The sequence below is a fragment of the Plasmodium yoelii genome (assembly GCF_900002385.2).
Source record: "Plasmodium yoelii strain 17X genome assembly, chromosome: 8".
Taxonomy (NCBI): Eukaryota; Apicomplexa; class Aconoidasida; order Haemosporida; family Plasmodiidae; genus Plasmodium; species Plasmodium yoelii.
The window spans coordinates 1,371,078-1,395,052 of NC_036180.2; the positions used below are offsets into that span (position 1 = coordinate 1,371,078).

General features: G+C 21.7%; 9 protein-coding genes across 9 annotated transcripts; 5 read left to right on the top strand and 4 right to left on the bottom strand.

Moving 5' to 3' along the window:
* Nucleotides 1–1,296: 1,296 nt before the first annotated feature.
* On the top strand, nucleotides 1,297–2,496 carry PY17X_0835500 (conserved Plasmodium protein, unknown function; the record flags this gene model as incomplete). Its single annotated transcript, XM_723101.3, has 1 exon — nucleotides 1,297–2,496. One exon carries the CDS (start codon nucleotides 1,297–1,299, stop codon nucleotides 2,494–2,496), a length of 1,200 nt encoding a protein of 399 aa, XP_728194.3.
* Nucleotides 2,497–4,127: 1,631 nt separating this feature from the next.
* PY17X_0835600 (PUB domain-containing protein, putative) lies at nucleotides 4,128–5,619 on the top strand (the record flags this gene model as incomplete). Its single annotated transcript, XM_022955814.1, has 4 exons — nucleotides 4,128–4,145; nucleotides 4,344–4,422; nucleotides 4,640–5,368; nucleotides 5,525–5,619. The coding sequence occupies 4 exons, from the start codon at nucleotides 4,128–4,130 to the stop codon at nucleotides 5,617–5,619; spliced, it is 921 nt and encodes a 306-aa protein (XP_022812040.1).
* Nucleotides 5,620–6,015: 396 nt separating this feature from the next.
* PY17X_0835700 (conserved Plasmodium protein, unknown function) lies at nucleotides 6,016–7,002 on the bottom strand (the record flags this gene model as incomplete). Its single annotated transcript, XM_022955815.1, has 3 exons — nucleotides 6,016–6,273; nucleotides 6,437–6,567; nucleotides 6,765–7,002. 3 exons carry the CDS (start codon nucleotides 7,000–7,002, stop codon nucleotides 6,016–6,018), a joined length of 627 nt encoding a protein of 208 aa, XP_022812041.1.
* Nucleotides 7,003–9,095: 2,093 nt separating this feature from the next.
* Nucleotides 9,096–9,958, top strand: PY17X_0835800 (conserved protein, unknown function; the record flags this gene model as incomplete). The annotated part of the gene is made up of 2 exons (XM_022955816.1): nucleotides 9,096–9,191; nucleotides 9,302–9,958. The coding sequence occupies 2 exons, from the start codon at nucleotides 9,096–9,098 to the stop codon at nucleotides 9,956–9,958; spliced, it is 753 nt and encodes a 250-aa protein (XP_022812042.1).
* A 639-nt stretch (nucleotides 9,959–10,597) lies between these two features.
* On the top strand, nucleotides 10,598–12,872 carry PY17X_0835900 (PIH1 domain-containing protein, putative; the record flags this gene model as incomplete). Its single annotated transcript, XM_726109.1, has 2 exons — nucleotides 10,598–10,964; nucleotides 11,263–12,872. The coding sequence occupies 2 exons, from the start codon at nucleotides 10,598–10,600 to the stop codon at nucleotides 12,870–12,872; spliced, it is 1,977 nt and encodes a 658-aa protein (XP_731202.1).
* Nucleotides 12,873–13,330: 458 nt separating this feature from the next.
* Nucleotides 13,331–14,158, bottom strand: PY17X_0836000 (proteasome subunit beta; the record flags this gene model as incomplete). Its single annotated transcript, XM_726108.1, has 1 exon — nucleotides 13,331–14,158. One exon carries the CDS (start codon nucleotides 14,156–14,158, stop codon nucleotides 13,331–13,333), a length of 828 nt encoding a protein of 275 aa, XP_731201.1.
* Nucleotides 14,159–15,589: 1,431 nt separating this feature from the next.
* On the bottom strand, nucleotides 15,590–16,842 carry PY17X_0836100 (adenylate kinase-like protein 2, putative; the record flags this gene model as incomplete). Its single annotated transcript, XM_022955817.1, has 4 exons — nucleotides 15,590–15,664; nucleotides 15,797–15,890; nucleotides 16,022–16,334; nucleotides 16,500–16,842. The coding sequence occupies 4 exons, from the start codon at nucleotides 16,840–16,842 to the stop codon at nucleotides 15,590–15,592; spliced, it is 825 nt and encodes a 274-aa protein (XP_022812043.1).
* A 1,905-nt stretch (nucleotides 16,843–18,747) lies between these two features.
* PY17X_0836200 (conserved Plasmodium protein, unknown function) lies at nucleotides 18,748–19,906 on the top strand (the record flags this gene model as incomplete). The annotated part of the gene is made up of 5 exons (XM_022955818.1): nucleotides 18,748–18,797; nucleotides 18,941–18,980; nucleotides 19,367–19,406; nucleotides 19,551–19,586; nucleotides 19,767–19,906. The coding sequence occupies 5 exons, from the start codon at nucleotides 18,748–18,750 to the stop codon at nucleotides 19,904–19,906; spliced, it is 306 nt and encodes a 101-aa protein (XP_022812044.1).
* Nucleotides 19,907–20,048: 142 nt separating this feature from the next.
* On the bottom strand, nucleotides 20,049–23,556 carry PY17X_0836300 (protein MAM3, putative; the record flags this gene model as incomplete). Its single annotated transcript, XM_022955819.2, has 5 exons — nucleotides 20,049–20,095; nucleotides 20,198–20,254; nucleotides 20,433–22,760; nucleotides 22,969–23,364; nucleotides 23,493–23,556. The coding sequence occupies 5 exons, from the start codon at nucleotides 23,554–23,556 to the stop codon at nucleotides 20,049–20,051; spliced, it is 2,892 nt and encodes a 963-aa protein (XP_022812045.2).
* Nucleotides 23,557–23,975: the final 419 nt, after the last annotated feature.

Genomic DNA, 23,975 nt, shown 5'->3' on the forward strand with positions numbered 1-23,975 from the left:
AAATAAAAATTCACTTAAATAAAAATTATCACTTCAAAACAAAATATATCATTCAAAATAAAATATATCATTCAAAACAAACCAGTGTGCAAATAAGTGGTAAAATTTATAAATGATTAAAATGTTGTAAACCTAATATGGGAGACATTTTTTGACAATTAAATTTTATCCTTATAAATATGAGAATGTATAATGGATATATATAGTTTGTTTAAATATACATTTGTTTTATTTTTACTTTTTTTTTTTTTATGCATTTTTTAAGTGGGAATAAAATAAATACTTAAAAAATATGAGGCGAAAAGTTATACAACAATATTGATAAGTTTAAGGATTATACCCATTTCTTATTTAATTGTTTATTTTGATATTTTTTATTACAATGAAAATGTGTACATTACAATGAAAATGTGTACATTACAATGAAAATACGCCCATTGCAATGAATTAAAAAAAAAAAAGCATGCATAAACAATATTCTTAACAAGCATATTTTTTTTATAATTGTATTCCCAGTGATACACATGAAACTTGCCATTATATAACCCTATAGACATAATTAATATTTTAAATATTTTGATATATACTATATAATTTTTTTGGGGAAATATTATAAAATCGAAAAATGGAGCTTAAAAATATATATATATATATATATATATGTGCGTGCATGTTACATTGACATGTATATATATGGCGAATAAATATTAACTACCTTTTGTAAAGGAGCTTAAAAATTAAGAACATTTATTTGGAATGGGAAAATAAACATGAATAATTTTGAAAGAGATACAATTACAAAGTTTTAATAAGATTGTCATCAGGCTATTTTAAGTATGCATTTCATATAGGTTTTAAAAATAAACAACTTTAAGGTACTTAGAAATTATTCACTGTTCTTATTTTCCATGATATAATTTATTTAAGAATGCATGCATGCAGAAAAGTATAAGGTTGTATGACTTATCTTGTATTATATAAGCATATTAAGGAAATAATTATAAAATTGTAAAATGTCTAATGTATTTGTTAATGTCATTAGTTAAATATAATATTTATATTTTTTTTAATTATTATTTTATTTATTAATCTACATTTAAAAATATTTATTTTTTTTATATTATATTATTATTTTTACAAGTTTGTAACACCAGTATTCCTTAACTTATAAGTCTCTTTTTATTTTTAAAAATTGTATACATTTTTTTACAACTATTATTTATAATTTTCCATTTATCCTTAAAAATAAAATTACACAAAAAAATACTAAAAAATACATAGAAAAAATACTAAAAAATGAAAGTAACATTTAGCTTATTTTTTATCCTTGTAGTTGCAACCAAGTTGAACCTTAATGTGTATTGTTCTAAAGATTATATTAATGAATCTAACGAAATTAAATATAACCCTTTTACCTTTGATTTAAGCAGTTATGATTTAGATAGCCAAAATAATTTTTTAATAAATTTAAAACACGATGAACCTAAACAAAATTTGAGAAAAAAGAGAAATGAAAATTCGTTAGAATATTCAGAAGAAAATAATTATAATACTGAAGAATACATGACCAAACATAATGATGTTAATGATAACATTTCACATGAACAGTCAGAATATGAAACCACAGACGAAAAATATCCACAACAATATTCCTCTGATTATGAAACATATGTCACTCCAAATTTAAATGAAAATGAATCTTCTTCGGATACAAAATTAGAAAACGAAGTCTTTGAAACCTCTCCGATTCCATACGACAACAATGCAAATGCCGAAAAAGGTTATGATAATTTAGATGCAGAATCAAATAATGAATATACCTCCGAATCTAATTACAATACAGAACACATAGATGTAAACGATACTGAAAGTAAAGGAATAAATGAAGTTTATGAAAATAAACCCGATCTTGATGAGAACATAGCAAAGGATCTTGATGAGAACATAGCAAAGGATCTTGATGAGAACATAGCAAAGGATCTTGATGAGAACGTAGCAAAGGATCTTGATGAGAACATAGCAAAGGATCTTGATGAGAACGTAGCAAAGGATCTTGATGAGAACATAGCAAAGGATCTTGATGAGAACGTAGCAAAGGATCTTGATGAGAACGTAACAAACGATCTTGATGAAAACAAAGAAGTAAACGAGGTTGAAGAAAATAAAGAAGTAAACGAGTCAATAAAAAAAAATGTAGATATACGCAATATTTTTGTAAAGGGAATCGATTTATGTAAAGATATTTTTGATTTTAGAAACAATAAATCTACATTTAAATATGAAAATAATGGAGATAAGAAAGGTATTTCAGAAGAATCAGAAAATAGTGAGAACAATCAAATTACCATTGATACCACAAATAATACTGATTCCAAATCCGTTATTTCAAAAGTTTATGTAATAGACAATACAATTGAACAATATATGAAAGATATATATTCTATATTAATAAATATACAAAATACTATTGAAAAAAGTAAAACAATTGTAGAATAAAAGAAAAAATATACTGATCCCCTTCCATTTATGGATAAAAAAACAATGTACATGTATATTTATTTGGATTCATATTGTAAATTAAATAGGCACTATTTCATGCGAAAAAAAAAAAAATATAATAAAAAAAATAGTATGTGTGCATATTTACATAATCCTAAACAATGAAAAATTATACATTTGTGTAAAAACTCAAATAAATATAAGTGTTATACATTCATATATGTATACAATTAAAAATTTTTTCTGAATAAATTGCCTTTGTTGTAAAGATGCAATATGATATATTCATACAAAAAAAAATATAATTTAATAAAGCTATAATATATATCTTAGATATGGATAATATTGAGAAGATAAAATGAGATAGCATATTTTTGAAAACAAAAAGTATATAAGTTTGGATCAAAACGTTCAAGGATCTTGGTATATCTTTTATAAAATGTATCACTATTTTTTTACTTATGGTCTAAATGATCTATTTTGTTTTGTAGCATTATTTTTATTTTGTATAGTACATATATATGTAGTTTTTTATTTTTATTTATATATTTTTTAGTAAATAAATATAACTTAAACCTATCAAATTTGTTATAAGCATTTAAACAACTTTTTAAATGCAACTAAAACATTTTCACATATTTTTTTTCAATTATTAAAATAGTTTGATACTATTATTTCTTAACGAGACATATACATATCTTGTTAATATTATCTCGCCACCTTTTTAATTGTTTTATATTGTGATTATGTTGTTCTATGCTCCTTCTCTAATAATATATTGCAACAAAAAATGAAATAAAAAATTGAAACATATATCTAAATTTAATAATAAGAACAGTTTCTTTTTCTATCCTCATATGTATGTGCAATAAAGGGCAATTATACACATGTGTATTGTAAATATATTTTAGGTTTTCTAAAAAGTTACCATTTTTTACAATTAAAAAATTACTATTCAATTTAAGCTAATTGTCTCCATTTATTTGTTTTTTTTTAATTGTAGTTAAAATACTTGTGGGCCAACTTTTAGTAAAATATTAGAAATATATGAACATTTTTATTCTTTTTTATTTAAAACAATATATATATTCAAATGAACAATTCTTTATCATTATTTTTTACAAGTTTCAATAAGGGTATATGTTTATCATAACCATCCAATAGAATGTGATATATTTGGGAAGCTAAGGAAAAAAAAAGGAGAGCAATTGACCTGATTTATAATATATTTTTTTTTAGCTATAAACAGAATAACAAAGAAAAAATATTTGTATGAATTTATGTTCCTAATAAGAAAAGTTAGCAATATTATACAATCCAATGAGTATGGATATATGTGGAAAGTTTTTGTTTTTCGATTTTTACCAACGATGAATATATTATATTTATTGCTACAATTGTATGTATTGTGCATGTGAGCACTTTTAACAATCCTCACATATTTACAATTTTTTTAGTTTGGATAATTTAATTGTATATTATATATATATGTATATTTGCTGGTCATATTGTCGAATTATCCCAAAAGAATTTGTAAATAATAGATGGTAAGGGTATCATACTTGCCCACAAAGAATAAAAAAAAAAAAGAACAAAATAAATACATCCAGCCAATTAAATCAATAAAAATGGAGGAAAATAATAAGGTAAGGAAAATACACTATTATGAGGGATAGTAAAAAAAAAAAATATTAGCATTTACGAGTTAGCTATTGCTTTTTATAGCTATTTACATGCACAAGTCATATTATATATATAAAAACTTGATATAATTATGAACAAATTGGCTAGTATTAAATTGGCTATTTATTTTTATCATTTGTTTGTTCATTATTTAATTGTAGATTATCGATCAACTAATTGAATTGGGATATTCTAAGGAGATAAGTATGAGAGTTATAAAAATGAGTGAAGCTAAAACAGGTAAATTAAATCACACGGTATAATAATAAATAAAACATGAAATAAAAATAATATATTATGTGTGCATTTTTGGTACAATTTTGGTACAATTTTGGTCCAATTTTCGGTCAATTTTTGCGTTATTGCATTTATTTCATGCATCAAATACATAGCATTCCTCAATTTTTATCTTTCGATTTTGTTGTATTGGTTTTTCTTTTTTAATGTGATTAAACAGTTGACGAAGCTTTAAGTTGGATTGAACTCATTGAGGAAAACCCCGATGTTGTAAATTCAAAAATAAATACAGACAATAAAGGTGAAAATGGAAATAGTACGGAAAGTATTAGTGAAAATGTAGCAGTAGACAAAAATATAGAAAGTAGCAAAGAACAGAAACCGAAATTAACTCCAGAAGAAGCTCAAAAAAAAGCTATTGAATTGCAAAAGAAAATTCGAGAAAAAAAATTACAAAAAGAAAAAGAAGAAGAAATTGAAAAAGAAAAAAAACGAATTGCTATGACAAAGGAAATACAAAAAAGAAAAGAACAATTAGAAGAATATGAAAGGAAAAAATATATCGAAAATTTAGAAAGGGAAAGAAACGAATATAAAAAAGAAAAACAAAAACAATTAGAACTGCTAAAAAGGGAATATGAAGCCAAATTTTCTATGACTTATAATCCTGATAGCCAAAAAAAAAAAAGTATAGAAGATCTAGGAGAAAATCAAAAAAGGGATGAAATCGCTATTTTATTTAACAATTTAAAAAATAAACATAAAAATAATAAAACTGAATTAATAAGTTCATTAAATATTTTAAGAAAATATTTTAGTAATATAAAAGATAATATTTTAGAAAAAAAATTCCAAAAAATTAAAAAGGAAAATAAAGTGTTTATTGAAAAAATAAAAATATATGAAGAAATGATTACCATATTTCTTTTAGTTGGATTTGAAGATACAGGTTGAGAAGAGAAAATATATTATCTTGTTTTTTTAAATGTTTATGTGTTTCTCTTTTTTTCGTTTTTTCAAAATTGTGTGTAACATGATAAACATGTCATACATATGTCTTATGCATATAAAGCCACAATTTTTCTTCGATATTTTTTTTTATCAGGCGAATTCTATGTTATAAAAAATTACCCTAATACATATTTACTTTCTTCTGCCATCAAATTTATTGATTTAGTTATAAAAAATTTAAATTCATAAGGGGTAAGTTTTAAAAAAAAATAGTTTATATTGAAAATATACATTTTTATAAATGTAACAAATATATTTAACAAAAAAAAAGTAATACACAGAAAAAATAAGTGTATAAAATATATGAATTCAAAAAATTAAATAAAGAAAATATTAAAGAATATGGATTTTTTTTTTTTTTAATTATATTTAATTTTTCTACACTTGACCAAATTATTACATAAATAACAACATGGTTAAATATATGCTTAAATATATGCTTAAATATATGCTTAAATATATGCTTAAATATATGCTTAAATATATGCTTAAATATATGCTTAAATATATGCTTAATATATTTGCATGATGTATACTTTTAATTATTATTATTTTTTTCTTTTTTTTTTTTTCATTTACAATATTCTATAGAGAACAGGGTGCATAGACCCAAGAAACTATAAGAACATTTGTTAGGAAATGAAAAAAAAAAATATTTTTACTTTGAAAAAAAAAACAAATATTTGAATATAATTTAAAATATATATATAAAAGCTCTTTTTTATTTTTATAATTGAAGGAATTGTATGCTTCTAGTAGACAACTATTTACGTCTTTTTTAAATTGGATAACTTTTGATTGTGTCAGGTATTTTATCGTTCTTATATCTATTATATTATTTCTCTATATAAATTAAATAATAATTAACGGATTTAATGTGTGTGCATAAATTTAAGTCATATTTAAACAAAATGTATATATGTATATATATATATATATATATATATATATATGTATAAACAATTTTCATATGAAATATAAAGGATATAATATTTGTAATACTTACAACGAAAAGGCAATTTAATATCCTTTTTAAATGCAAATATTTATAATTTTGTAAGAAAAATATAGATTTCTTTAAATAGTAAAAAATATAATTTTTGGGTTGTATAAGTTTATCTTCACAATCAGATTTGTCTATAAAGGAAAATGAAATAATACATCATGCATATTTGTGTGTATACATTTGTATAGAGGCAGGCAATATGTTCTATTAAGTTTGTTTTAAGTTCGTTTTATAATGTGTAAAATAGCCACACATAGCCCATATTAATCTGGATATATTTTTAAGGTTAGTATATATATCCGTGTATATGTTTATTTTATTGTATTACCTTTGGGGATATACTCAATAAACTTGTATAGAACATTTTGTTGTGAAAATATATTGTGTGTATTTTTGTAATTTTGGATAATTTTATAAATCTTGAATTGTTTATATCTGGTTTTAAGAAATATTAAAAAATATATAGCCTCGATTAAAATAAAACATATTACAAGATAGTACAATATATATAAACATATATCTTTAGTAATTATATAAAATGTATTTATTAACTCAATTATCTTCATTTTTGTAATTGTTTAAAAAGATAGAAAATAATATAATCAAAATATTAACATTATACTCATTGTCTACTTTATTCACAAACATGTGGTAATTAAGTATACCATAAACAAATTAATTGTTAAGCGCATTTTATTATTTTTCACATTTATATATATTTAACATTATATAATTTTAAAGCTATACATTTTATAATCATGAAAACTGCAATAAATAGTTTATTTAAATTATTTTTTTTTTTTTTTTCAAATTATTTCACCATTAAAATGTTATATGTTTATGCTATAATAAAATAAACATCGTATTTGGAAATTTCCATGAATTAATTTTTTACACAATTTTCCACGAATTATTTTTTATGCAATTTTTCATCAATTATTTTTTATGCAATTTTCCATGAATTATTTTTTATGCAAATTTGGAAAATATGTACTTATCGTTAAATAATAAAATATATGAACCTAGAAACACAACATATATTAAAAATATAGATAAAATTCCCGTTTAAAATAATAAATATATTACATTTATAGCAAGTGTGTATTGATACATATTTAATATTATTTTGTTATTTAATAAATAATGGAACGCTTCGACATTTTAATTTTTTTAGAAAATATATCATTACATATTTAATTTATAATTGTTTATATTGTAAATATTTTTTTCAAGTCAATTTATTTTAATTTTTATAGAAAATTTTAGCAACATATATTACATAATATATAGGAGGGACAGACTTTTATTTGTGTATATTTTATTTATGTATATTTTATTTATAATATTTTATTTATTTATTAACATTTTATTTATGTACATTTTATTTATGTACATTTGTTAATTTTAGTTGTTGACAAAATAAAAAACATATAATCAAATTTGCATTCATAAAAAATTTGTATAATAATAATTTCCGATATCCTTAATAAACACAACCAACACTGTTAAATTAATTATCACTAAAAATATTTACTTAGAATTTGAATTTTTTTTATGATATAATAATTACATTACAAAATAAAAAAAGTAATATATCAAAAGAAACCATAAGGGGGTTATAGATATGTAGTTTTTTTTATTCCTTTTTTTCCAACTTGTACATGTATTTTTATTGTGTGTAAATAAGGCCAACATATTATATGCATATTTTTAAAAATAATTATTATTACACATAAGTTTCGTTATTTTATTGTTAATATTTATCATTTTATTTTCTTTTAAATAAACATCGCTCAAAGGAATTTTAAAAGTCTTTTTCTTGTAAATTATATATAGGAAAAATAATTCATGGCAAGATATTTTTTTTCTCTTTTTCTTTCTCTCTATATATTATTTTCACATTTTCAAGGAAACAAATTTGTGTGTTTATAACATCAATCTACATATATGCAATAATTTTTTCTCTCACTAAAAGAAAAATAGTAAAAATAGTAAAAATAGTAAAAATAGTAAAAATAATAAAAAATAATAAAAGTAATAAAACATAATAAAACATAGTAAAAAATATTAAGCCTTTTTTATTTGCACACACATACGTGCACATATATATGCTCATAAAGGAAATAAAAAATAATTCAATTAATGTATAGCAAATAAATAAATATTATATTTTAATTCTTTATAGCTACTTCAATGGTGATTTTTTACAAGTACATATACGACATTTCTGTTTTAAAAATACGAATTGAAAAGTAAAATATGTACTAATTCTGTTTGCTCTTTTTAAAAATATATTTGAAATATTTTAGACAAGAAAAATAGATTCAAATTCTTTACAAAAAATATATTTACACATTAAAGAAATATAAATGAAGGAAAAGACATTATAAAAATTTTATATATTTTACCTGAACAAAATATATTAATAAAAATCTTTAACAATTCTTTAAATTGGGCTTAGAAAAAAGTATACTTATGTAAGCACATATATATAGGATACCATATCAACATTTTAACGAATATACCATAAATGTTAAAAATAAAGATATATAATATATAGTAATTACATTTAATATGTAATAGACTATTATTTATTTATATAAAATTTTAGCTAGATAGCTGTTTTTTTTTTTTTTTTTTTTTTTTTTATGAAGAAATAATGGAAAATCAGCTAGATGATATTCTTTCATTTAACTCCTATGAAGAGTATATAAAAACAAAAATAACCCCCACTGATTTATTTTATATAGAAGATGTAATTATATAAATAAAAATAAATTAAACATTATACTGCCTTTTTAAGATATATAAAATATAAGTTGTTTAGTTAATACAATTTTTTTTTTTTTTTTTTTTTTTATTAAGGAAGAACTTATATTTGAGTTATTTTCATTAGGGATAAAAAGTCGAGGGATATTAAGTTATGAAGATTTTCATAGTACATATAAAAAAAGGAATAAAAATGAAAAAAAGACAATAGAAGAAGAAAATAAAGAAAACATAATATATGATATTAATTTATTACATAGTAATGTAAAAGATTTTTTTTATGTGATAGATTATCATTTGCATTTTTGTCGGGAAAAAAAAATTGGCACTATTTTATTTATTCGATATTTGAATAAACAAAAATATGAAATTAGTTCTTATATAGATATTAATAATACTAAAATTCAGGAAAAAATAAATAAAAAAAAATATATATATGCAAGTAAAAAAGATTTGTCTTATTATAATTGGCATAATAATTATATATGTACAAATGATAGTGAAAACTTCAAAGTTGTAATTAATAAAAAAATTGGATTTATATTTAACCATATTGATACAAATAAATATTTTATTCTTAATTCTAATAAAGAAACAATAATGAAATTAAATGACAACATTTCTAAAGATTCTACTAAAAAAATAAATATCAATGAAAAAGAGCATGCAATAAAGCTATATCAAGATGTTAAAAGGGTCGAGCTTAAGGTTCCTAATTATTTACAGTGTATCCTGTACACAATTCATTTATAAAATTTATGACCTTTATCTCTGTTCTATTATTCTTCGTTTTATTATTGTTCGATTTACTTATTAATTTTTTTTTTTGAGGAATATATTTACACTTAAGCAGTTAGCTATTATTGCACTTTTTAGATAGTCTTTATTTTGTTCGCCCCTTAATAAGATTAGTATATTTTCATTTAATTATTTTGTTTTGCTTATTTTTCCATTTATTTTATTTCATTATTATTAATTTTTTTTTTTTGTGTGTGCATAATATATTTATTTTATACTTAAAAGTAAATAACTGTAGAACAAGTAGTTTTATTGTCTCTATTAAAATGTTTCGAAAAAAAAAAGGACAGGAATATTACGAAATCGTTTAATACATTTTCTCCACAAAATTTAAGAGGGATAAAAATATATTTTTATTATGAAGATATATTTTTTTTATTTCTAACAAATGATAATAAAAAGGGAAAATAAAATAAGCTAAAATTTTATCTCAAATTCTTTGATAAAGGTATTCTTTTAAATAAAATAACAATAATATAATAATTGTATAAGCATTTACTATTTATTTAATAAAAAATAAAAAAAATAAAAGTAATAAAAATAATAAAACATTTCCTTGACCTATGCTTGTGAAATACATATGAATTTTATATCATGGAGGATATAAAAATAAGTTACGAAGAAAAAGAAAAGTTTCAAAAAGCCTTTAGACAACATGAATTTAGAATTTTATTTGATGAATATTTTGATGAAATATCAGACGGAAAATATAGAAAAGAAAAAGAGGATTATTTATTAAGTTTATATTTTAAAGGGGAATTAAAAAAAGATCAAATTTTAATTAAGCCTAATGAAGTATTTTGTGTTAAAACAAAAATCTTATATTCAAATCAAATGAATCAAAACTTATTTATAAATATATGCACACATCCAGGTATTTATAGTATTTCATTTGAGAACATTTCAGTAGGAAAACTTAGCATACCTTATTCACTATCTCAAATTCGACCTGACAAGCAAGGTAAAAAAATTAAAATTAATTAAAAGGCAAAAGTTGTACATGCAAATGTTCCTAAAAATTATTGCACACAAAACATGTAATAATATGTACCAATTGTTACACAACCACAGTATGTATATATATATATATATATATATATATTTATTTATTTATTTTTATTTTTTTTTTTTTTTTCATTTTGTATGCACTCGTGTTGTGTAGTTATATTGCATTGTGATATTCGGCTTTCTTCACTACTGCTATTGCTATTGTTATGTTGTTTCTATTTATGTTATTGCCAAATTTCACATCTTTTAAGGAGAAAAGATATGCTGCCTTACAATCGATTGCTGTGTGAACCCATCAACTGTAGATGCAATAAGAGCATATAATGAGGTTTTAAATTTTTTGCTCGAAAATGTTTGTCAATGTATAGAACAAAACTTTATGAAAGATAATGAAAAGGTGTGTCGAGATTTAAAAATTTTAAATGATATAATTTGTAAAGGTGATAAACCCTTTTTATTATGTATAAATAAAAATTCTATCATAAAAAGTGTTTTAATAGAAGAAGAAAAAAAGCTAGAACAATTAAAAAAAGAGTTTGAAAATAAAGAAACTATAACAACGGAAAATGATGTTAACAAACTTTTGGATAAAAGTAAGATAAAAACAGAAATAAAAAATAATATTCAAAATGGTGAAAACAACGTCGTACGAAATGGCGAAACTGATTTAAATTCATGTGAAAAGGAATATGTTTCGAAAAAAAAAGAAAAACAAAAATATTTCATATATCATCAAGGTTCATTAAATACATCATCCTTTTTCAAACTAAAAGAGTATGAACATATTTCTCTAAATTTGCCAAATAAAATAAAAATTGTAATAAACATTGATAATTATGTTAAGAAAAATGATATCAAAATAGATATAAAAGAAAAAAAAATAAATGTTATATTTAACAATATTGAAGACAATTTAATAATTGATTTACCATATCCATGTGATTCCAAAGATTATTTATGTGTTTTAAAAAATAAAAAAAAAATAGTTGAAATATATTTAAATTTGTGTAAAGAATTTGTCAAAAGTTATACTCAAAAATTGTATAAAGAGCATGTTTATAAAGAAATAGATGACAATAAAGAAGGTTCAGATTCATTTGAATATATTGATGATTTAGTGAAGAGTTATGAGGCCGAAGAAGCAAAAAATGAAAAAAATGAAATACAAAACTCTGTTAAATTTAGTGAAAATATATCAATAGATGATTCTAACTCTTTATCGGGAAAACGCGCAGAAAATGGTCCAGAGAATGGTTCAGAAAAGGGTTCAGAGAATGGTTCAGAGAATGAACAAGACATGTCAATAGAATGTTCTAGATGTGGAGATAAAGATAAAGTAGCAATAAATGACCCCAAAGATTCATCAAATAATTGTCTAAATTTTGATGAAAAAAAAGATTTTTTTAATTTTAACATAGATGCAAAATTTAATAAAGATTCTAATAATAAGTCTAATGATATAGAACCATGTACATCTGAAGAAAATAGTAAAAAAGAAAAAAAAATTTATATAAAAAGTGATGAAAACTATATAGATGAATGTAATATTAATTTACAAAATGACCAAAATAGTATATATAATACAAAGGATGTTAAAAATGATTGTACTTTAAAAAATTTAAAAATCGAGATGGTTCATCAAAAAAAAAATTATAATTCCAAACAAGGTGATAAAAATTTTATATTAAATGAATATAATAATAAAACTGATTATGTAGTGAAAAAGGATAAAGACAAAAGAGAGATGGAAAATTTAATTTTTGAATTTAATGAACAAGAATTATTTAATTATGATAATATGTACGAAAGTATGAACAAGGAGACATTTCTTTCATCCATTCTATGGGCAGCATATATATGAAATATAAAGCTGTCTCGGTTCGTTTTTTTGTTTAACACATTGCACATGTATATCACATACATTATTTATGCATACACCTTTTTACACATTTGAACATGGCTAACTGTGGATAGTGAACATTTTGTATACAACCATTTCATTTCTAGTTCATACAAAATATGACAATAATTGAAATAAAAAAAAAAAATGGATAAATAAGGTCGATATATTTATTTATGTATTAAAAATAAGATAAAAAAAATTTAAGTTATTGTGTAAATAAAATGTGGATATTGTATTTTGATCATTTTAAGTTAGATACATGAATAAATATGCATCGTTTTTTTAAAAAGGTTAAATATATAAAAAAGGATAAAAAATAATATTTAATAAATAAACATTGTGGAGTTTTATTCTCCAAAAATATGTTGATATAATTTTATTTATATATTTATTTAAAATATACTAAAATTTCCAAGTTAATAATCAAAATGTATTTGAGTATTGGTAACAGTATATTCTTCTACATAATTTTTGGTTATATTTAAAATTCTTACAATTCCACCACTACTATTATCATTATATATAGCATATTTAACACAATTTAAAATAAGATCAAAACATTCTTTTTTTGTCATATTTTTTTTATATTTATCTTGTAAATATGATTGAATATAAATACTTCCACTTCCACTAACTGCATAATCATATTTTTGAATTATACTACCATTTAAATTAACAGAATATAATTGTTGTTTTTTTATTTTATCATAACCACCAAATATTAAACCACATGATAAAAAGTTATTATTTGCATAAACAAGTTTTTTTGTTATGTATGCAACATTTTCTACTAAGGGATTATAATCCATAAATTTATCATCATAATAATATTTATTTTTAGCTATTACATTGTTATTATTTATATTATTAATTTGGTTAATATCAATTTCTTCATCATTTATATCATCTGTTATAACTTCATTTTCATGAAATCGACCTTTTTTTCGATTTTCACTTTTCATAGATGCACAATAATGTTTTATTACTTCAATTACTTTTTGGCTATGTGCAGATGCACCACTTCTACATACATAAATATTTTCATTGATTCTATTTATTTTTCTTGAACACTTATTACTAACAAATGTTCCAGATGATGTTCGAGTATCACAAGCTAACATAACACCATGTTCATAAATTATTCCAATAATTGTTGTACCATCAGAAATAGGGGTTCTAATATTATATTCATTATTAATCGAATCTTGATTTATGTTATATATTTTCATGGGTTCTATCTCCATCTTTTCACGTTTTGAGACTCTACAAATAAATGAAGATGTATACTCTTTAGTAAGTATAAAATAAAAGAAAAAAATAACGAGAATTTTCTAATAATTTATACTTTTAAAGTTTTATGGCTTTTGAACAATTTCGTATATTGTTAATATATATTGGGGTGAATCTGCGTTTCGTTTTTTCCCGTTTTTTCCAGTTTTTTCCAGTTTTTTCCAATTTTTTCCAATTTTTTCCAATTTTTTCCAATTTTTTGGGGTTTTAACTTTTTACTGTAATATAAAAGTGGGCAAGAAAAGTGTGTATGAGATGAAAGCAAAAAATATATAACTATTATGATGATATGTGTATGAAATATAACTATTATGATGATATTTGGGGTACTTCTAAATGGGTAACCTTTTTCATGCGAAGATAATGGTTTAAAAGGGTTTTCAAATTAAAGAGAAATTTTAGTAGCTTTTTGAAACTTTTGATATAAATGTAGAAATTGTTATCTTTAGTTTTATATTCTATAAGAAAATAGTATTATATGAAAATTCTAAATAAAATAATAATATTTATTTAGAGAAGGAAAAAAATATAAGGAAAAAAATATAAGAAAAAAAATAATAACTTATTGCTAATTCGTTTATTTACTATGTAAAAGTTTACTTGGCTCGAATATTTTTTTTAACAGTTTTTTATATAATAGAAAAATAATTAAATACAAAATATTATATTCTTATAAATTATTTTTTTTATGATCAGAAATATAACATTTTCACAATTTGCATTAATGTATGTATATTGTATACATGGTAATTGGAAAAAAAGAAAGAATAAAAAAAAAAAAAATACACTATATTGTATTATGTATGTATGTGCATATCCTTATATTATTTTTTCTAAGGTTTTTATTATATTTATTGGATGAGTTTATAGCAATTTTTGTAGTATATTTATTAAATTTTTATATCAATTTACTTTTCTTTTTTTTTTCACATAGTTTTGCAATAAATTTACACCATATTTTTAACAGTCGAATATATGCAATGCTTATTTACATATACATCATGTATATATATACATACATATATACTATAGCATTTGCTTTCTTTCGTTTTTTTTTAATTTTCCTAAATGTTTATAGTTATAACTATTGTAACACAGTTAAACACACAATTTATTTTTTTTGAAAAAAATGCCATTTTTACTATATAAAAAAATATTATAAATGGGAAAAATATTATAAATGGGAAAAATATTATAAATGGAAAAACACATTCTCTTATCTTTAACATCCCTAGTAAAAGAAAATAGCTACCTCCCACTTACATCCTCTCTACAAAACTACAAGGCTTGTGTGTGTTTACATAAATAAATAAATAAACAAATAAATATATATATATATATGTATAAACCTATGATCGGCAAATGAGGGATTGTAAGGGGTAATTTCATTTTTGATCTTTATCCGAAATATCATCCGAAAATAGTGAGTTCCATTCATCTTTATTTTTAGCCACCATATTCTTGATAAAAAGATATGTAAAGCATACAAATGTGGGTATAGATAATATATGCATGTGCAAATAACTATAACTCTCTCTCTCTCTATATATATATATTTATTTATTTATTTATATGATGGGTGTGAGTGTTACCATAACTTGATCAACGACATTTATTTCGTCAAAATCTCTTAAATTTATTACATTTTTATTATTTCCAATAACTTCTAATACTCCTGGAATACATCTGTGATAATTTTTTTATGTAAATTAAGAGGATATGTCGAAATTCAGTATTATATGTAACATTATAATTACTTTTGCTATTTTTGTTATTTTTGTTATTTATTGAAAATGGATAAAAAATAATTGAGTTACCTTAAATATTCTTTTACTTTTTCTTCCAAAGGATGTGTACTTATTTCTTTTATTTCAAATAAATTTGATTGTTCATCATAAATTTGATTATTGGTATCTAATATTATTTTTACGTTATTTTCTTCTTCGTATTTTTTATATATATATTCCTCATCAGCAATTAGTACAAAAACATGAGAAGGCAAATATTGAAGACAGCTATTTGCTTGTAAATTTGTTTTTGGAAAATCTTGAATAACATAACCTCTTTTTTTTTTTGCGTCTAAATTGTTTATATGTGTTTTAACAGCAGAGCATATTATATCATCATTTACTATTGCAAAAAAAAAAAAAAAAAAAAAAAAAATTTTGAAAGAATTTTGAAAAATTAGAGAGTATATTTATTAGATAGGACTATTTTTTAAACATAGTATTATGGCTTATAGAGAGGAAATATATATATGTGTGTGTATAAATATGTTTTAATTTTTTTAAATACTTAATATTTGATTCGATTGTTTATCTTGGGTATCGTTTTCTTTACTAGAAATGTATGAGCTAACTAAATGTGACACATCCAGGTGGTAATAATCGAACGAATTAGCAATAGAGGAAGATATTGTTGATGTAATTTTTAATGATGGTGGGCCAATTATAAATATTTTATTTAGGAGAAATGAATATATATTGTTGTATATATATAAGTATACATTATCCGGTTTATTAATTAAAACATTTTTTGCAATAATGTCAAACAGTTTTTCAACATTTTTTTTGTTAATATATTCATTCGTTTCTTCTTCGTATTTTTTCAGAGTTTCACTATCTAATAGTGTTTCCATGTTTTCTTATTTGTATGTATATTCAGGTATTTTTTTATTTTACAAATTTTATAATATTGATAAACATTCTTTGGATTTATTCAAAAAGGAGAACAAACATACCTATTCGTATACATGTATATATATCTATTTTCATATAGAACTATTCCGATATATATATATAGAGAGAGAAACTGTTATATAATTCAAAGAGTTATAATACAACTAAGTGTGGACATTTCGCAAAGTCTTTCAATAAGCATGCGCACAAATATTGTATATTATTTTTATCACTTTTCTTGTTTTCATTACTTCATCACTTTTTTTATTTTTTTTATTTTTCTTATTTTTCTTAATTATATATACTATTTTTATTATATGCATAATGCAAATTTGAGCATGCTGATTTATTTTTAGAATAATTGGGAAAATGGGAAAGAGAGAAATGACTTTTGCATAAAATTTTGCATTTTTAAATAGCTATTTGAAGATGAACATTTTTTTATTTTTTCCAAATAGCTATTGAAAATTAAAAGTATCATTTAGCGTGAATTCATATGGAGAGTATTATTTTTCTTTATATGCACATAATGCGTTTCATATATATTTGTCTTATATTTTTTTGTTATGAAAATTCTTAAAAGATGTTTACAAAATCTTATGTTTTTGATATCCATTTTTGTGTTAATTATAAGTATAGATATTTGAACAATTTTATTATTTTACAAAGAAAAAATAATATGCATTTTTATTATTTTAAGAAAAAAAATTGACACAATTACGGGAAATTTCATTGCGTATTTATAACATTCTTAATTAATTATATTTATCGAAAGCGGCGAAAAAAGTGAAACTAAAATCGTTTAACTTTATAAAAATAAACAGTTTTATGAAACTAAAATAGTTTAATGAAACTAAAATAGTTTAATGGTTTTAAGTTGGGTGCAATAAAACTAGTGTTGATAGAGTAAAAATCATGTTCTTAATAAAAGTTCACAAATACAATAATATATATATATATATATATATATATATATGTGTGTGTGTTTATTATATTTCCGTTAATATAGATAAAATAAAAGTGTTGTTTGTTAAAAGATAGGAACAAAGAATTTTATTCAAATTTATAGTATAAAAAAAAAGAGAGAAAAAAAACGTTAAAAAAATTTCGAATATAATTACATATATAAATGTACACAACACTTATTTTTTTTTTTTAAATTGTTAATTTTAATTGGAAAATTATGAACACTCTCTAAATAATTTAAATAAAAATTGTATATTTGGTAAAATTAGTTTGGCTAGAATAATATAAATATGAATTGTTCATAAAATAAGTGTAGATAAAGCTAAATTAATAATTTATGGGGCCAATTCTCCCAGAAAATTATGTCGATTTTTTTTTTTGGAAAATTTTAATAGCTACACACATGCAATTTATTATGTACGTGATAGAAAAATTGTTGTAAAAAAAAAAAAAAAATTATCCTTTTAATAAATATCGTTAAAAAATATAAAATTTAATACTTCAATGTCAAAAAAAGGAAAAATTGTTACATAAGTGTAAATATGTACATATATAAATAAATACCAATAATTATTAAATTAAATGTTGAGCTGTCACTCGATTAACTGTCTACGAATTATCTTGAATTTACGTTAACAAGTAAAAAAAATTATACATAATATATTATATTAATAAAAAAAATCGTTAAAATTTTGTTCTGATTAATTTGGTTAAGCATTTTGATCGCCTTTATTAGTTTTGAAAAAATTTTATTTTTTTACTTTCAATAGATGTAATTCAGTGATATATACAGACTCCAATTTACTTTAAAGCTAATACAAATCGTTTATTATTTATTATATAAAGTATAAATTTTTTTAAGCTTATTTTATATAATAACATAATATATATTAGCTAAAATGATGCTAAAGAAATTATATAATGGACATTTTCGAAGAGTGTCATTGAGGTGTGTATATTTAAAAAAAGTTACTTAAAAGCAAAATATATAAATCGAAATGATGACATATACATACATATATTATATAAAACATAACAAAACATTTATTCACATGTATTAAAAAAATTTACATAAAAAATTATTTTTAACAGCGATCCAAATGAAACCAGCGCTTCCTCGAAAAAATCAATTGTAAGGAATATAAAAAAAAAAGAAAACACTAAGAAAATAAATAACGAAAAACACTTACATTTATGGATATATCTGGATGTGTATATGTAGTTTGATTTACATATACATATCATGTTATGGGAAACTACATAAACATTGTGCATTTATTAATTCTTCGTTTTTAAATCTCAAATGCATAATAAACAAATTGCAAGCTGTGCATATAGCATACTGGCATGTATGCTATTCATGTGTATGTTAAATTATGATTCGTCTCCTATCATTTATTTACTTACTTATTTATTTACTTGATTGCTTACTTGCTTATTTACTTACTTACTTACTTGCTTGCTTGCTTGCTTACTTGCTTATTATTTGGTCGTATTTATTTTTGAATTTTTTTCTAGGATGAGTCAAGCAACGAAGATAAAAAATGTGAAAATAAGGGTTTGAAAGCGAATAGTTAAAAATGTGTATACATTCCTGCATTATTTTATTCCATTTATTTGTTTTATTTTATTCCATTTATTTTTTTTATTCTCTTCATTTTCTTCATTTTATTATTTATTTATACATTCAACATTTTTGTAGAGTATGGTATAGTTAACAACATTATATATGGAGCAGGTAACTATTCAATTTTATCCATTAAAAAAAAAAATATATATGTATATATATGTATACATATGATGATTGAATGTGTCTTAATTCTTCAGTGGGGTGCCAGAAAATATATTACAATGTTAATTTTATTATTATTTTTTATTTTTTATTTTTTTTTCTTCTCTTTGGGATTCCTTAATGCAGGTCTCGGTGTCGGAGCAATCGGATTTTCCCTTGCAGTTTTGAGTTCAACAATTATTGCCTCAACTTTAGTTTTTTCTTTATATTTTTGTGCAAATACATGTAATATAAGTGATGAAGAACTATTCGAAGAGTGCATCTAACTCGTTCGGTTTAAGGTCAGAGATGGAACGAGAATAAATAATTAAGTGATGGAAGAAATAATTGAGAAAAAATAAGCATACTCAAGTGAGCAGCAAGCCATGACATATTAAATTTGAAAAAAAAAAAAAAAATAGTGACAATTTAGCTATTTTCAATCATCTCGTCAACTTTATTATTTTCATAAGACTCTGAAAAAAAATATAAAACAAATTAAAGAAAAAAAATGAAGCGGATCAATAAACATTCAAAAGGTTGTTTTTTCTTGGAAGAGATATATAGTTTCATCTTACCTATGATCATATCCATATATTCATTTTTTGAAAGAAGTATATATTCACAGTCCGTATCTACAAAAAAAGGAAGGAAAGATAGGAAAAGATATAGATGTGTGTGTATATATACACGAAGTGAGAGTGTAAACAAGAGTCCAACAAAACATAACCAATTGTGAATATAAATAATTTTTTGCACATATTCAATTATGTTTAAATTCATATTAATAATTTTCTTTATATTTTTACTAACCTGTGACATAAGCAATTTTATTAAAATATACATGCTGAGTATACCACTTTTTAAATAAAATATTTATATTTTTTTGAACATATGAATTTGATAAGTCCTTACTAGGGCTATGTATATAATTACTTTCTGTTTCTTCTTCATTGGAATTTTGATTTTCATATAACTTTTTTTTTTTTAAAATCATAGACATTTTATTTTTATTATTTTTTTTTTTTTTTTTTTTTTCTTGATAATTTTTTATAACATTAATTCTTTTTTCAATAATACTATTAAAAAGTTCAATAATATTACAAGGACCTAAAGCTTCTAATCCAATAAAACATTTATCTCCATTTGTACAAATATTTGATTTAACATTTTTTACTTTTCCTTTTATTATTATAATTGCATAGTTTAAAAATGTATTATCTTTTAATAGATATTCATTTTTATTTAAAGTATATATTTTTGTTTCATGAATATATTTATCCATTAATTCTGTGTCTATATATTTAAAATATATACTATCTTTTAAAAAGGTTATTATATCTTTTTTATAATAAATTGGATTTATTTTGTTTTTAATTTTTTTATCATTAATTAATATTATAGTTGAATCTTTAAGATTTTCTTGTTTTATTTTTTGAGAATATTTATCTAGTTCACCATTATCATTTTCTGATTCTATATCAGAATGTTCTACATCATTTGTTTCCATTATAATATTTCCTGATGTTGATATTTGTTGTGTTTGATCAATGATGATATTATTTTTCGGATTAATTTTATTTTTATCCCAATTTGATATACCACGAGTATTGATAGAATTAACAGATTCATATGAATTTTTCCAAATAAAATTATTAGGTATATCTATATCTTTTTTTAATTTTATAAAATCAAATTCATCAGATATTTCTTCTTGTAATAAAATTTCAATAACATCTTCTAAAGTTGTAATACCGATATGTGAATATTTCGGATCTGATTCTTCAGAATATATAACTTTTCTTACAACAACAAAATGGTTATTTGCATTTTTAAAAAAACTTAAAAGTGATAATACACTTTCATCATAATCTATTCCATATATATATCTACCTATATGTTTTAATATATATTTAACGGGTATTTCTATATCTTTATTTTTTGTTATTCTTATATAATTTTTTATATCTAAAAATATATGTTCTATGTTTTTTTCTTTATTTAAGTTTTCTTTTATTGTAGCGTTTCTTGAAATGTATTGTTTTTTAAAATCGTTTACATCGGCATTCATATTTTTGGATGTATCATTGAGATTTACTTTATTTGAATTTTCATTTTCATCACAATGTTCATTTGGTTTGTCATTTTTATCTTTATGATTTTTTTGGTGATTTTTTGAGTTTTTTGCATTTTTCGCATTTTTTATATTTTCTAAATAATTCGTATGAATTGGCTTTTTATTAATATTGTTATACATTCTTATTTTTTTTTTAATATCAGCAAATACAATTTCATCAGTTTCTGAAATGTTAGCATTTTTATTTTCTTTGTCTACCATTTGGTCAGTTAAAAATTCAACAAATGCCATATTTTTATTACTTTTTTCTGAATATGGGTTTTTATACATTTTTTTATTATTTTTTCTTTTTTTTTCTAATAATTTAGAAGGGTTTAAAATTTCATTTTGTGTAATTGAATTTTTCTTATTTTCATACTTTTCATGTTTTTCTGTATCCTTTACATTGTTCATATATATATTTTTTAATTCATTTGAATTGTCACATTTTTCCCCAATAAAATTATTGTCTATATTTATTTTAACATGAGCATTATCAGAATCATTTTGCATAGATATATCATTTTCACATTTTTGATATTCTTTATTTGTATGCAATATTGATTTGTTTTTTAAATTTGAAGAACTTTTAATTACACGAAATATACTATGTCTATTTTTTTTTCTATAATTTATATAGATCGATTTATCAGATTTTTTTTTATATTGAAACGAATAACTATTATCAAACAATATTTTATTAATACCAAACCATATATTAATCAAATCTTTTATATGTATTAGCCCTACAACACATTCTGATTGATTCCTATTTAAAACTGGAATTCTAGAGAACCCACTTTTCAATATTTTTTTAATAGTTGTATAATTTATAAAACTATTATAATCTATACCAAACACATAATCAATATCTGTCATTATATGTTTAACTTTATATTGAGACATTTCAAGGGCACTCCCTACTATCTTAGCTTCATCTTCATGTAAAATATCTGCTGCACTTTTGTGCATATCCACCAGTGCTTTTAGTTGTTTTTTGTTATATGTGTTAAGAACATTTTTGCCTAAAATGGTTTAAGAAGTGGTTAAAAATTGAGAAGTGATTGAAGATTGCAAGTGGTTACAAAAATGAGAAGTGATTGAAGATTGCAAGTGGTTACAAAAATGAGAAGTGATTGAAGATTGCAAGTGGTTACAAAAATGAGAAGTGATTGAAGATTGCAAGTGGTTACAAGATTACGAAGTTGTTACGACGTGGTGGTGGAGACTTACCGACAAAATGGTCCAGTACAAGACTTATGGGCTTAGCAAAAATGTAGAGAGAAAATTTAAGAAAATAAATAAGAGGAGCAAAAAAGCCTCCAATGGCTAGCCCATGTTTTGAACATACAGATTGTGGAATGATTTCACCAAAAATTGTAATAATTAATGTTGATACAATAAAGGCTGTAAAGCCATCTGTTACTTCACTTAATAATAAACTAAAAGCTGAATTGACCATAACATTTGCAGTTATAAATGTTACTAAAATTTGATTTGTGTTATTCCTTAAAGGTAGTATTTTTCTTGCATTTTTTGCATTGTTTAATTCTTTTTTATCTTTTTCGGATACTAAAATTAGCAAGTTTAACTGGAGCGTGTCAAGCATCATTATCCCCAATGATAGCCCTGATAAAGGAAGCGAAACGTTGAAATGGTGAAAATGAAGATGTTAAATTTTTTTGATTTTTCTGATTTTTTGATTTTTCTGATTTTTCTGATTTGATTCAGTTCGAATAACTGTATCTTTTCATTACCCGAAAACAAAGCGCTTAAAACCCCGCATATTATTATACAAATTATAATTATCCATAGTTGCATTTGAATGATAAGTAAAAATTAAAAAAATAAAAAAATAAAAATAAGTTAGTCAGGAATTAAAATGTTTGTAATTGTGTGAGAATCGATGAAGCAACGAAAAAGGCTGCCAATAATGAAAGTGTTCAAAATATCCAAAATATGCAAATATGGAAAATATACAAAATATGCAAATATGCAAATATACAAAATATGCAAAATATACAAATATACAAATATACAAAATATACAAAAATAATAAATATGTATTTATTTAATAGTTTATGCGAGAGTGTATGTAATATTTATTTCTTATTTAATTTTTTATTTTAAAATTAATTTTATATTAACAAAAAAAATTAATAGAAAAATTCAAAGACTTTACAACAATCTCTTTTAAAAGATATACTTATATATTTATTATAGATAAGAAAAAAAGAATA